The sequence below is a fragment of the Ambystoma mexicanum genome, chromosome 4p, assembly GCF_040938575.1.
Source record: "Ambystoma mexicanum isolate Mex_15411 chromosome 4p, UKY_AmexF1_1, whole genome shotgun sequence".
Lineage (NCBI taxonomy): Eukaryota > Metazoa > Chordata > Amphibia > Caudata > Ambystomatidae > Ambystoma > Ambystoma mexicanum.
This window is the reverse complement of record NC_090927.1, coordinates 1,151,328,180-1,151,342,370: the sequence shown is the minus strand read 5'-3', so window position 1 is coordinate 1,151,342,370 and position 14,191 is coordinate 1,151,328,180. Positions and strand designations below refer to the sequence as shown.

Genomic DNA, 14,191 nt, shown 5'->3' with positions numbered 1-14,191 from the left:
ACAATGCAGTGCATGGAGTAGAGAAGGAGGGTTGCAGCCCACTCAGCAGCTTCACTTCTTGTGCACTTATGTTTAATGGCCAAGGCCGCAGCAGCAGCAGCTCATCTGGTGGCAGGGGTGAATCACTAGAAAAGAGAAGGGCGCCAAGGGGACTGGTCACCTGCGTGCCCCTCTTGGACTGTTCTGTTGGTCCCCAATGACTCCAAAGATATACAATGGACGAAACATTGGAATCTGAATTGGATTTGACTCAGTCTTGCCCATTCATAATTCAGATTTGTTATTGACAGATTCTGACCTTGCCGAAGACCCCACCACTTTTTTCCCAAAGCATTTTTCTTAGCTGTGTCACTGTCACGTCTGTCTGGATCTCCTCCATGCAGGTCACTACAGGAGGAAGACTCTAAACACATATGTTGATGCTTCTTTCATTTTCTGACTTTGTTGTTGTGGTCAGGCAAGAATGGAAAGGCAGTGGAAAGAAGGACTGCAGGCTGAACTGCTTGGAATGGCAAATACTGACTTTCTTCCTTTTCTGACTTCAAGATGTGTGGTGGACAATAACACCTGCTTGCTTTTTTTTGTTGTAGAGAAATTAACCGCTGGGAAGTTAGCATCGAAATCCGGCATTTAAGCTCCACCATGCTCTTCTCCGATTTGTCACGCGTAGACATGTTAGTAGTCCTGGAGTGCTCCATATCGTCTGTGACTGTTCAAAGTTTTCATAAAAATATGTTGTCGATAGGTTGGTCAGCACCCTTGGATTAATAGGTCCATTGCACCAATAACATTCAATATACCAATGCCCATTAATGGCAAGTAACTACCATGCACTACCATGCGCTGCTCGCACAAGGCTTTTGAAAATATTGGCATTCCAAGATGGCCGCTGCAGATCATAAATCGATCGCTTTGATATCCGTTTGACGGCATGTTTTAAATTTGTGCGTCTTGAAATTGTACATTTTTATTTCATTCTTTTACCATGTTTTTTGCACTCTTGTTTTATATTTTCTGATGGTCAACGAGCTCCGCTAATAAGCAGATTTGTTTGAGGCGTATTAAACACTTAAATAAATGCATAACATTAAATTCCTGTAAGGTGCACATATGTGTGATACATTTTTTCTGGCCATCGTTATCGGTGGAGACAGAGTTAGCGCTACAACATTGCCTTTCATGGCAGCTGCCCAGGGGACCAGTTGTAGAGGGTCACCAGTCGGAGCTGCCTTGACCCTGAGAACATGAAATCTGGGCCAATGTAAGAGAGGGGTGTCACGATGACGCGCTGCATGGGAGGGGTATACATCCTTGCATCTGGCCTAAGCATAACTGCCGCAGTCTGAGGTGCCTTTGCTCAGCTTGCGTCTGACCAATCAGTGATGGTTTTGATTTGAACTTCTTTTGACAGATACAACACACTCAGGGGAAATTGGCACTAAGAAAAAGGTGAAACGACTGTTAAGCTTCCAGAGGTACTTTCATGCATCACGGCTGCTCCGCGGCATCGTACCTCAAGCGTCTCTGCACTTACTGGATGAGGACTACCTTGGGCAAGCGCGGGTAAGTAACGACGGCTCATTTTCAAGGCAATATGATGTTTTGTCCAATTGTGTTTTTTTGATAAAATGTACAGATTGTTTCTTTAAAAAAATTGAATATACGACATTTAAATTGGTCTGCAACAGTGTTGTTTCGCGTAGCCCGCCGCCAATGGCAACTTGCACCCCCACTGCTGCAGGTCTTGTCTAGTAATTAGTAAGTGAGTCCAGAAGGTGGAGAGTGGTCTAAAAGCAGCACAAGTTCTCATTGAGTTTCGAAGGCGATGGGAATAGGGGAGAGTCGGGCGGCATGAGATGTCAATCACAGAGCTCCAGTACGTCACTCACCTGGAACCCTTCTGTGTCCAATCTTTGCCACCAAAACCTCAACCATCAAAGAGGAGATCATAGGCCGATCAGTGCAGCAATGTTTAGATTACCGAGATGTATATGACATCATAAATTACATCAGCATTGCAGTATTTATTTCGTCTGTGTTGTAGAAAATTAACTCAGTTGATTTTACAAAATGAATTCATGGTATGAAAATGTGCATAATATATTTCTTTGACTTGCATCAATATCAGAGATATAGAGGAGTAGAGTCAGCGGCTACCCAGGCCTAAGGCGTGACATGGGGTCACAATACTCCTTTCAGGAGAGCTAGGAGAATACTAGCTTGAAAAAGAGGTCACTGTGGAGTTCAAAAAACAGGAAGATTTATTCTGACAGGAAGACATATTTACAGAATTCTTTATGTGCCGTGGCACATAGTATATGTATACTTGAAGTACATTTATAGTTTGCATATCGGTGAGTTAGTAATCATAAAGTAGTGATTGTTTACATTCACAATACATTTAACATTGTCGACACATTAATTGGTGTTTCTGGTACGGTAGGTTACAAAGGGCAGTGGCTGGATGAAATGAAGCAGCGCTGCAAAGTAGAACCAAACTGTCTTCAGGACATCAAGTCGTGGTCGGACTTGGTTGAGTAAGAAGAGCGTCATCCATGTGCAAGTAAGTTGACGCCAGGCTGTTTGTGCACAAACAGCCTGCAGTGATACAGCTCTTTCTCAGTTCGGCACAGATTTGGGCATCTGACTTTCGCAGACTGCCCCCCCCCACCCGTATTAATCGACAGCTGGGCAAACAAGACCACCGCCATGGCGTCAACTTACTTACTAATGTGTCGACAACGTTAAATGTATTGTGAATGTAAACAATACAGGGAAATGTTCTCTCATGTGATCCCACCACTTCTACATTTGTGTCCAGGTTTCAGAACTCTTTGTCATGGGATAGGCTACCTGGTTTCTGCTCTTCGCTCGTATGATCCTTTTCAGTAAGGGCTAAGAATTGTTTTCCATGCGTAGAATTCCATTGAATGCTCGTTCTGGTTTCCATGTTGCTGATTTCACATGCGGTGTTCATCATAGTTTAGTAAATAGGGTTGTCAACACCATTGTACCAGAGCTTTTTGAATGTGTTCATATCAATAACGCTGTTCAAAGTATAAAAAGTAGGGTTTTTCTGAGGCACAGGAATGCTCATACACTTTATAGTTTTGCGCCCCAATGTGCAAGCGACTTTAATTTGACTTTGGTAGAAGGGGAGCTGTACACCTTTACTTTGGGTTTTGTAGTGTTTATTACCTAGTTGTTGTAACACAATAGCACTCTCTGAGTCTTTTTATGCCCACAGCAGCTGTCTGAAGGTGACCCCAAATGTCAGCACTTGAGTGGACTACAGTCCCATGTAGGCAGTTGTCACAATTATCTTTGTTTGTGAAACCCGTATAACTGCAGCTGGTAAAATTGTCTATATGTATTTCTTATATTAAACATATTCAATATCTGGTGGTTTAGGACATTAGATGGTGTTCGGGGGACGGGGGTCTCCTTTACTGCAGGAGGCTGTGTTTTGTTCTATTGTCAGTGCAGCTTTTGAGCCAGAGTTGCTTTTTTCTCCTCTGTACCCTGAATATTTGTATAACACAGCCAATATGAATTGATCCTCCTTTATATTGTGGTGTGCTCCGCCACAGTTCTTTTGTTCTGCCACACTAAACCCACCCTTGTGCCACGTCTATCTTCCTTTCCCTGTCTGAACAGCTTTGAATCCAAGCAAGAACTATCTTGCCAAACATTGATTTACGAAAGTGTGGGAGCCCCTCCACTGAGAATGAACATGGTTCAAATAACCTGCTCTTGCCAAACCTTTGACAGGTTCCATCTATAGGGGTGGACATTGGCTGGCAGTTCTCTGTTTGGGAATGAACACCCTTTTTAGGAATTGCTACTATCTCTGCCAACTTCTTTAGGTTCCATGTGTTCATGTCCCCGCAAAAATGTCACCATACAAGAATGGTGCCATTTTTTGTGCGGCGACATTATCATATGGAACCTGCGGGGGACACCCCTGCCAACCCCACATTTTATAAAATTGAGTGGGGGACACCACCGCTCCCGTTCACCCCATATATTGTCCCCATAAATAATGTCGCCTATGCCGTTTCCCGGCGACTATATGTATGGCAACATCATTTATGGGGAAAATATTACCTTATACCCCAGGAAGATGGTATAACCCTCTGTGTCCAAGGTAGAGGTAAAAAAAAGCTGAAGAGAAGCAGGGCCCTCATTTCAGCGTTCAATTAAAAAAGATCAGCCGGGACTCATTCTACTTTTAATGCATTCTCACGTTTCTGGAGAAATCTGGAGCTTCAAGGGGGGCCCCACTTCATCCAATGTAATAGGTGTGATCATACATCCTAAAGTCTAATTAGTGCTCCTACTTCCTCCCTCTAATGCTATTTGTACCCTTTTCTCCCTCTTGCTCCGTTGACATAGGGTGAAAAAACATGAGTGCCAAGTTGGGCCATTGATGTTAGATGTAACCCTCTCCCTACCCTTTTGACAATCGTAAGGTTGTTATCCTTCCCTGAGTGACCACACAGACAAAACAGTAGTCCATGAGGGTTGAGCCCAGTGTAGGGCCAAGCAACTCCTCCTGCATTGGAAGGACAGTTGCTTCCGTGCTTATTTTTGGGCAAAACCTTGCCTGGGAATCAGATAATAATGTAGACACCTGTGTATGAGCGCAATATAAATAAAATATCATATCATATCATATCATATCATATAGACTGTTCAATTAGTGATGACAACTGAGCAGTAACCTCTGCCTCAAGTATTTTGCCGATAAGGGGAACATTTGAAATAGGCCTCATGATGGAGAGGAATCTAGTGTGGGCCCTTTTAATAGTGGATTTGCTTCGTTTAGGACATTTGGAATCAGCCCCCTCTGCAATGGCGCAACAACAATGATAACATCATCGGCATTGGCAGGGAAAAAATCTAAAGCGGACTTAGACATGATGTTCATTCATTCTGTGTATTAGATCAAAACTAGAAATATACCCTGAAAAGTGTATTCTCCCTGACTGCACTGACTCCCACATCTGCTGCAGACCGCATATACCTCTTTTAACTTCGTATCTACTGTGATTAATTAGGATTGCCCACACCCAAGTATCTGGATTACTTATCACCTCATTCAAAATTCTTAGATCAAAACTAGACAAGAGCTCAAAGGTGGTAAACTAATTACATAATTCTCCTCCATCAAGATGAGGTGATGCATATACTCAGTCATCTTGGGATATTGGGGGTCATTCCGAGTAGGGCGGTAAGGGTTAACGGTTACCGTTATCGAGACTGGTGCCGTTAAACCCTTACCGCCCTATTCCGAGTTCCCTTTGCGGGTTGGTACTTAACGCCTGCTTTTTGCAGGCGTTAAAAAACCAACCCGCAAAGGGACCTAGGAGCTAATTACGGCACCGTAATTTACGGTGCCGTAATTAGCGCCTTCCCCATTCCCATTGAGCCCTATGGGGCAAAAATGGGAATGGGGAAGTGCCCTTGGTGAATGGGGAATTACCGACCCCGCCAACCTTGGAATGGGGCGGTAATTCCGCCATTCACCATGGCGGAGTCGGAAAAATAACGGCGTCAACCAGGGCGCTAATAGCGCCTTGGTTAACTCCAGGGTCGGAATGAGGCCCATTGACTCTCTAACAGCATATATGGTAAATTAAAAAAAAGTGAGCAAGGATTGAGCAGAAGTAACCTTATTACTATTATTATTATTTTTATCCATGTGCAGCTCTAGTTCTGGATACATTTTAAAACTTTCAGTATTGCCAGATTGGGTTTCTTAGATTCTAGATTCTGGTAGACAAATGGGCTTAGTATAGCCTTTCTTATTATGCAACGCATTAGTTCTGCGATATGATTTGTCGGTAGGGGACTGGGATTTGTGATGTTTGCCCTTTTCTGATCATGCTACATTATGATGATTGCACAATGTTGCCCTATGTCTTAGTGACCACATGGCTCAATTTGCATTTAGCCCCACTAGGCAGTATCATCACGGCCCAGTATACATGGATAACCAAAGCACAATTTCCCGACTTTGCCCGGATTACCAGATATCATAATGCCTTGGCATGCTCACTTCCCAAGTTAGCATTCAGAATGCCTACAATATCACTTATCACAGGGCATCAGTTCCCTCACATTACCAGGATCCGTACTATTCCCAGTATGCCAAGAGTTCCAGTTTTTACAAAGCCCTGCTATGTCACGTGTGGTAGTTTCTGCATGGCCCCGGTATTCTCACATCATCAATTGCCATTATTCCAAAATAAATCCACATTTTCAGTTTTCATAAGTGCTGGAGTAATCAACAGACCAGCTACCCTAACTTCTCATATGCCGGTAGTTATATTGTTCATAATTTACCAGCAAGCCCCTATTAGTGCTTTACATAATGCCCCATTATGCCTAAATTACCAGTTTGCGGGATTCCCCATATACCCTCATTATCATTTCCCCTAATACTTCACTATACAGTCAGGAGTTAACTTACAGGTGTTCTGTTTCGCCGCTACCCTCAGGATTCTGCACTGAGCAGTAGCATCCTAACCCCCCCACCCCTTCAGGTCCTTGCGGACCCGTCGAGGGCCCACGTCCCTCCTTACCCGTCCCTCTCTACCCTTTGCCATTTTTATTTATTTTTCATTTCGAGGTGAAAGCTCTCCCCTAGCTTTCAGAAAAGCTGCCAAAACACTACTTTTCACCTAACCACGCCACACCTCCGCTACCCTAACCTACACCTGCCTAAATGCATAATGTAATGTACTGTTTCACCTAAATGCATAATGTAATGTACTGTTCCTGTAACTAAGTGTAACTACAAGTAACAGCGCCGCGATGTCTAGGAGCTGCCTTGTGCGCTATACAAATGTAAAATAAATAAATAAATAAATAAATACCCACATTTGCTGGTTTCAAGCTGCAGCAGTATGCCCAAAACAACAGTTTTGGTAATACCCCAGAATGCCCATATAACTATATCTCATTTTGTCCCAGTGCGGCTCTATGCCCATTTCACTAAATTCATCCACTTGTTCATATTGACCCTTTCAATTAGGCCCTGCTTGTTTCCACAATGGCCCACCAAGCATGCATAACCTCTCTCCATAAAACTTTAGTTTGCTGCATATTCATCTCTCCAAAATGCTGCATCTTGCCCACCTTTTGTAATTGCAGCTATCTCCTTTTTTCATGGCCTGTTGATACTGATGACTGCCTTGGTACTTGGTAAAACAGGTTCTGGACGAGGCAGTTTAAGCTCAGAGAAGCTTTCATGGGTTCCAAAATGTCCCTACTCTCACATATTCAAAATATTCTTATTGTCTGCTCATGCCATCCTACCTCTGTGGCAGAACCATTAAAAGATCTTTTGCATGCTTAAATGGACTGTACTTGTGCCAGTCCTCACATGGATAGGACAAACAATTGGATCCACGAGTGTCAAGCTCTATTGGTTGCAAAACTGTTAAATAACTATTCTCCTGGGGAAAGTACAGACTTGCACACTTTCGTGTTCACGTCGCCAAAACCAGTTTCTGTGTGTGCATATAGGTGTCCATGAATGAAAGTGTGAGTACTCCTCCTGACTCACCCATCACCTCTCACCTTGGCCACTAATCCTAAAAAAATTTCATTAAAAGGGTTCCAAATGTACAAGCTGTGCAGATCACCGTTGCTCTTGCCTGTGAGTCCGCTGTGGAGGACATTCACTTCTGTGCCATTTTGCTCTTGCCTGTGAGTCGGCTGTGGGGGGCATTCACTTCTGTGGCATTTTGCTCTTGCCTGTGAGTCGGCTGTGAAGGACATTCACTTCTGTGGCATTTTGCTCTTGCCTGAGAGTCCGCTGTGAAGGACGTTCACTTCTGTGGCAGGTTGCTCTTGCCTGAGAGTCCGCTGTGGAGGACGTTCACTTCTGTGGCAGGTTGCTCTTGCCTGAGAGTCCGCTGTGAAGGACGTTCACTTCTGTGGCAGATTGCTCTTGCCTGAGAGTCCGCTGTGGAGGACATTCACTTCTGTGGCAGGTTGCTCTTGCCTGAGAGTCCGCTGTGAAGGACATTCACTTCTGTGACAGGTTGCTCTTGCCTGAGAGTCCGCTGTGGAGGACATTCACTTCTGTGGCAGGTTGCTCTTGCCTGCGAGTCCACTGTGGAGGACATTCACTTCTGTGGCAGGTTGCTCTTGCCTGTGAGTCCGTTTTGGAGCACATTCACTTCTGTGGCAGGTTGCTGTGGAGGACATTCACTTCTATGGCAGGTTGCTCTTGCCTGTGAGTCCGTTTTGGAGCACATTCACTTCTGTGGCAGGTTGCTCTTGCCTGTGAGTCCGTTTTGGAGCCCATTCACTTCTGTGGCAGGTTGCTCTTGCCTGTGAGTCCGTTTTGGAGCCCATTCACTTCTGTGGCAGGTTGCTCTTGCCTGTGAGTCCGTTTTTGAGCCCATTCACTTCTGTGGCAGGTTGCTCTTGCCTGTGAGTCCGCTGTGGAGGACATTCAATTCTGTGGCAGGTTGCTCTTGCCTGTGAGTCCGTTTTGGAGCACATTCACTTCGGTGGCAGGTTGCTCTTGCCTGTGAGTCCGTTTTGGAGCCCATTCACTTCTGTGGCAGGTTGCTCTTGCCTGTGAGTCCGCTGTGGAGGACATTCACTTCTGTGGCAGGTTGCTCTTGCCTGTGAGTCCGTTTTGAAGCACATTCACTTCCGTGGCATGCCCTTTCTCTCCACCTTGGCTTTTTGACTGGCAGGGGAGACGCTCAGTGCTAATCTCTAGGCGCACTGGTGTTCACATTGTTGGCTTGCAACTGTAAAGACTCCCTCCCTGCCCCTCTGTCCTATAAGGTAACCTTATTGCAGAATAAAGAGCTGTAGAAGCAACAAAGCATCTCATAGCCTTAAGGTGATAATCAAAGCATAGTAACATAACACAACAGAAAGGTGCCGGACTCCCTGCATACAGAAAGACAGGCATCCGGCCGATCTCCCCTACCTAGCATGTTTGCCTCTCATCCACCTCTGCCTTTCAGCAGTCTAACTAACTCAGCCTCCAGGGACAGCTCAGGCTGTATGTTCTCTCTATTGATGTATACATATTACTACAAATACTAAAGATTGTTTTCACGACATTCAACAGTGCAGAACTATATTTGCATCCAATATAAAACATGTCTACTGCATCAACCTGTTCAACACTGCAACACTTCATACAATATAAAAAATGCTTCTACATTAACACGATGTTACAGACAAATGGGCTTGCATTGAATGTATCTTTGATATAACTGACACATGGGCATGTACTTTTCACATGACTGTGTGTTATTCAGTGTGCATGTGTCCTACATGTAAAGTATAGCAGAGCCCTCAAGTGTAGACAGTTGCCCTTTGGGTTAATAGACTAATCTATAATAGACTGTTCCCCCACTAGCAATGCGACCCACAGTCCAATGAAAATATTGCTGCATCTGTCACATATTCATTGACGTAGCAATTCTTTCTGCACCTCAACACTCTATACTGACCATGCAATGTAATCTCTCTAAACTCATCAATCCTATTAATTGAACAGTAGCATGAATTCTAAAAACTATTTGCATGCAATAAAATGGTCTTTTATTTTTATGTTTTTTGTTCAGACTACAGTCTGTCGAAGGACTATTCAACAGACAGTGCTTAGAGACCATATCACTGTCAGTAGGCACTATACAAATATCAAGTAACATAATATAACATTGTCTCTCCTGAAGAGAAAGGAGAGGGAGAGCTAGAGAGAGAGTGTGTGTGTGCATGTGTGTGTTTGTGCGTGTTAATGTGTGTGACCACTCACTTATTCACACTGAGTGTGAGGTGCTGTGGGTCTCTTAATTCACACTCTTCCCTCACCCATCCATCCAATCCCCTCACTCTTGGCGTGAGTGAGTTTGTGTCTCATCAACTGTCTGCTAACCTTAATGTGTGTGAGTGGGTCTGTGCATGACTTTGTGAGTGTTTGTATCAACAGACTCTTTAATCGTGTGCATCTCATTCATTCACATGACCCACATCCTTACGTACCTTAATAACACACTTATTCACCCATATATTTACATATTCATCCACTCAACTAATCACTAACTCAGGCATTCCCTCACACACTCAAATACCTTCCCACCACCTACATAATTGTCCAGATTTCCAAAGGAAAACACTGTGAAAGGTCACCAGAACCACTGACTGCAATTTTCCGTGCAACATTGAAAACGGAGGTCCAAGTGTAGCCATCATGACCCCTACACGACTCTCCGCCCAAAGATTGAGACATTACAGATGCACCTCACTCTTAGGCCCTTCACCGCCATCATCGATGTATCGCAGATGTGGGAAACATTACTCTCTCAGACAGCAATTCAGGCCATAACCAGTCGATGATCTGGAGTAGATGGAGATGCCATCAATCGAACAAGTCGACTACTGGAAATCATGAAATCAATAACGTCATCAGTGACATCATGACATAGCCACACTTAGACAAGAAGTACATAGCCATCCATTCACAAAGTTACACAAACATTCATTAGCTTATTGCATGTAGACACAAAACAAATGCTTATGACTCACGCAGGTAGATGACAGACAGACATACATATCTCTATGTCAAGCTTTGAGTACATGGAAGGGCTTGCATGATTGCTGCAGCCAGAGGCAAGCAGAAACGATCCACCCAGCCAAGGGCGAGTGGAGACGAAAAGTTCCTGGTTAACAAGACCATAAGCCACCTGCGAGAAATTCAGATTAAAATCCTCATAATTAGAGGCAAGAGAGCTACATTTCGTGGTCTCGACACATGTGACCCAGTAAAACATGGGAATGCCCATTCAATCGAGGTGGATGAAGGGAAGCTGTTCCCACCAAATCAGAGCTGAAAAGATACAAGTGTTGCTTACGAACTGCCAATTGAATGCACTCTCCCAGGCTTAGGTGAGCAGAAGTGGCATCATTAGGGAACACAAAGCCCCTCCATGATCATTCTCATTGCCTTAAGAAGGTACACTCAGTCTGGTAATCGTCCAGGGTCCCAGGGCTAGGAGGATCCACTCTACCCAATCCAGAGTCACCTTTCACGTGAAGACATAATATGTTGCAGGAGCCAATGGTCTTCCTGTGACCCTGCAACATTGTAGATTGAAATATGCAGAGGTGGTCTGAGGAGGAGCCACCAGATATGGCAATCCAATCAAAGAATGAACCCCTATAGGACATATATCTAGTTCGCTTAAATTGACCAATGTGAATGGCCGATAGGTTTCGGAGACGGGGCTTGGTTTTGCAATGTCACTCCTGGATAACACTGGGTGACACATGCTCAGAAGACGAGAACCCCTGGAGAATTCATGTTTTTCTAGTATGATCCCTGTCGCTTATTAGATAATAAAGACTGGAAACCTTGCCCTATGGCTCAGTCTTCCGTTCTTGCAGTGGGGAGTGTTTTATGGGCTCGAATGTCTCTCTGCTGGTAATTGGGGTAACTGCTATAGAGCCTCTGCCGCTACAATAAGTGGTAGCAGAGGGATGGTCACTAAGACCTTTTGACAGTAAGCTGCCTCATCCTGCTGCATGCCTGAGGGGCTGTGCGGTTACCCGTGGAAACGGATGCCTAAAACCATGCATGGCCAAAAGGTGATGAGGTCGACAGGAGCTGCCTTTGGAGGAAATTCCTGCCCGCTTCCCGTGAGACACCTAGCAGACCGGACGGCAGAGTGGTAGGTTGTAGGAGAGTCGGTATCTGAGGGGCTTCAACAAACCACAGAGGGTAAGTAAAGACTCAACTATATGGCAAAGGTAGGGGGAAGGAAATGTTCAGCTTGATGTTTTGTAGTGGGCTTTTCGTTCTGTGTAACAATTACCTGTTCTTTAGACGGTCAGTTCGGGTTGTCAGCTTAGCTTGCAGATGAAAAAAACTTTGAATAAATAAATAAATAATTGTTTTCCTGTGGGTTTGGCTTGCTTTATGGATGATTATGAATGGTTTACCTGTGTATAGGTGTTAGCGTTAGTGAGTAGCTTATATCACAGAAGGTGGTTTCCTATTTTATCTCTCTGGGATGTATTCCTAAACGGTGACGCAATAGAATAGGGACCACGTGACTTAATGGTTTACCCTGTTAGTGAGGAAGGAAGATGGTCATGTATGTGTTACGTCATGTTTGTCATTGTGTTTGGGTAGTTAATAAGCGGACATATATGCTGAAGGGTCAGGCATTGAGAATTCTTCGTCTAAGGTTTCGGTGACGTCACTGGTGAGGTTGTTTAAAAGGACTTGAGGTGCACTGCAAGTGGTGGATTTCAGTGGTTAGACTGTCGATTCAGTTTGAGAACTAGTGTTGGGCCATTGGTGGAGGAGCTTGAAAAGCGCAGAAGTGGACTTGTGATTTTAGCCTTCAGGGCGAAGGACTGCAGTGGGGTGGTGCACGGAGCACACCGCAATGATGGTGATGAGCCGGAGAGGCTAAAGAAAAGTTTGAATTGCACTGTTATGATATGAATACATGGTATCTGAGAGACAGTATTGAGATCGTGAATTGCAAAATTGATAGGTAAAGTTGGATGTGTCGAAATCCCAATTTGAGGTCAAGTAAGTATTAACAAGTGTTACATAAGGTGACAAAATAAGGGATACATCTCTCCAACTCTTATGCAAGTCTCTCCTCCGGTATCGAGACAAAATATGCAAGTATAGAGCAGAATAGACTTGCAGTACTGAGGTCAAGTTGGCAAAGCCATGGCCCAAAGACAGAAGCTTTTCCAAATGTGTGCAGCAACAGTTGAACACTTATTTACATACAGCCTATATAAGGGGATAAAATTAAGCAAGTGAATGGCCATATTAGAGTTATGGAAAAGGTTTCAGAACGAGGAAGGGGACTCGATCCAGCGGCACTGGATGCTGAGTCAGCGGGATATGGAAGGTGAACGGCCCTTGCCTCCCCCTCCTCCTCAAACCCCAGACGTAGATGCACCAACAGAAAGCAAGAGATTTTACCCCGTAAAGGAGTTAAAAGCAGCAGCGGGATACACCAATCGCACTTTCGCATGTCCAGTGTATAATGGCAGGGATGCATTAGTGGCGCAAAGCAAATGGGTAAAGAAATGCTATATATATAAGCAGCGATTGTAAGGAGTGCAGCAAACTGCATGCAAAGCTAAAGGAGAATGACCTGGGGAAGACAGGGCTCAGCTAAGACCAAGAATGGATGGTCCCGAATGATTGGGTAGGCAGACAGATATTGCTGAAACTGGACGGGAAAGCGGCAAGTGAGACAAGGCACGTGGGAAAGGAACTAATGAGTAGTAAAGACGTGGAGGAGGAAGCTAAAGAATGGGCAGAGATAATGGAGGAAGTACATAGAAGGTGTAGAGAAGAGAAGGAGGAAAGCAAAAGGTTGCAAAAAGAGAGGCAGCGAGCAAAAGCACGAGAAAGGGAAGAAAAGGAGAAAAGAAAACAGAGCTGGAGGACATAGCAAGGAGGAAAGCTGAAGAAGAGTGGGAAAAGCAATTGCAAATAAAATGGAGAAAAGGAAGTTAGAAGTCGAGCGGCTCGTTAAAGAACGCCGATGCAGCGACGAAGAGGAGCGGATATGCAAGTGGGACAGAGACGAGAGCAGAGTGAGTCGCTCTTTGAGGGCGGTGGAGATTAAGACGATCTTGGCACGTTTAGATGATGAGGATGGGGAAGGGATATGAAGAAGGTTGGGACCTCTATAGGAGTAGGAGAAACCGTGCAGCTGTCCTACGGGCAGGTAGGAGTGCTAGTGGACTGTCAGGGAGGGGGGAATGCGAGAGTACATATCGAGCAAAGAGAAAGCAGCGGGAAGACCCAATGTTAAGGAGGCTTAGCTTCGAGGACGAGGAGAAGGGGACAGTGACAGTAGTATCAGGAACATGGGGTCAGACGAGAATCCACAGCAGAGTGAGGACGACGAAGAGGAAAGATCCTCTCGTCACACCAGGGGTGCAAGCCCAGATAGAGACACAGTATGGGGAGGCGAAGAAGACATGGACAGAGGAGAGGAGGACATTGAAGGGCGAGTGCCCCGTCCTAAGGGTGTATCGCGCAACATGGATGATATCACTCTGTATGCGCAGAGGCTCAAAGCCCTCTAGGATGGAAATGGACAGAGCTTGCAAGGCCGTTCACCTCCACTAAGGACATGGGTAGACAGGGTGCAGGGACAAGACTGAC

At 44.9% G+C, this 14,191-nt stretch overlaps 1 protein-coding gene across 5 annotated transcripts in view; it reads left to right on the top strand.

Moving 5' to 3' along the window:
* PDE7B (phosphodiesterase 7B) overlaps positions 1–14,191 on the top strand; it is a 1,355,672-nt gene that overhangs the window by 1,189,069 nt on the left and 152,412 nt on the right. For all 5 annotated transcript variants that reach the window (XM_069606749.1, XM_069606752.1, XM_069606748.1 and 2 more), the window contains one exon: positions 1,412–1,563. In XM_069606749.1, coding sequence (XP_069462850.1) covers positions 1,412–1,563 — 152 coding nt within the window. The remainder of the gene's footprint in view (positions 1–1,411; positions 1,564–14,191) is intronic.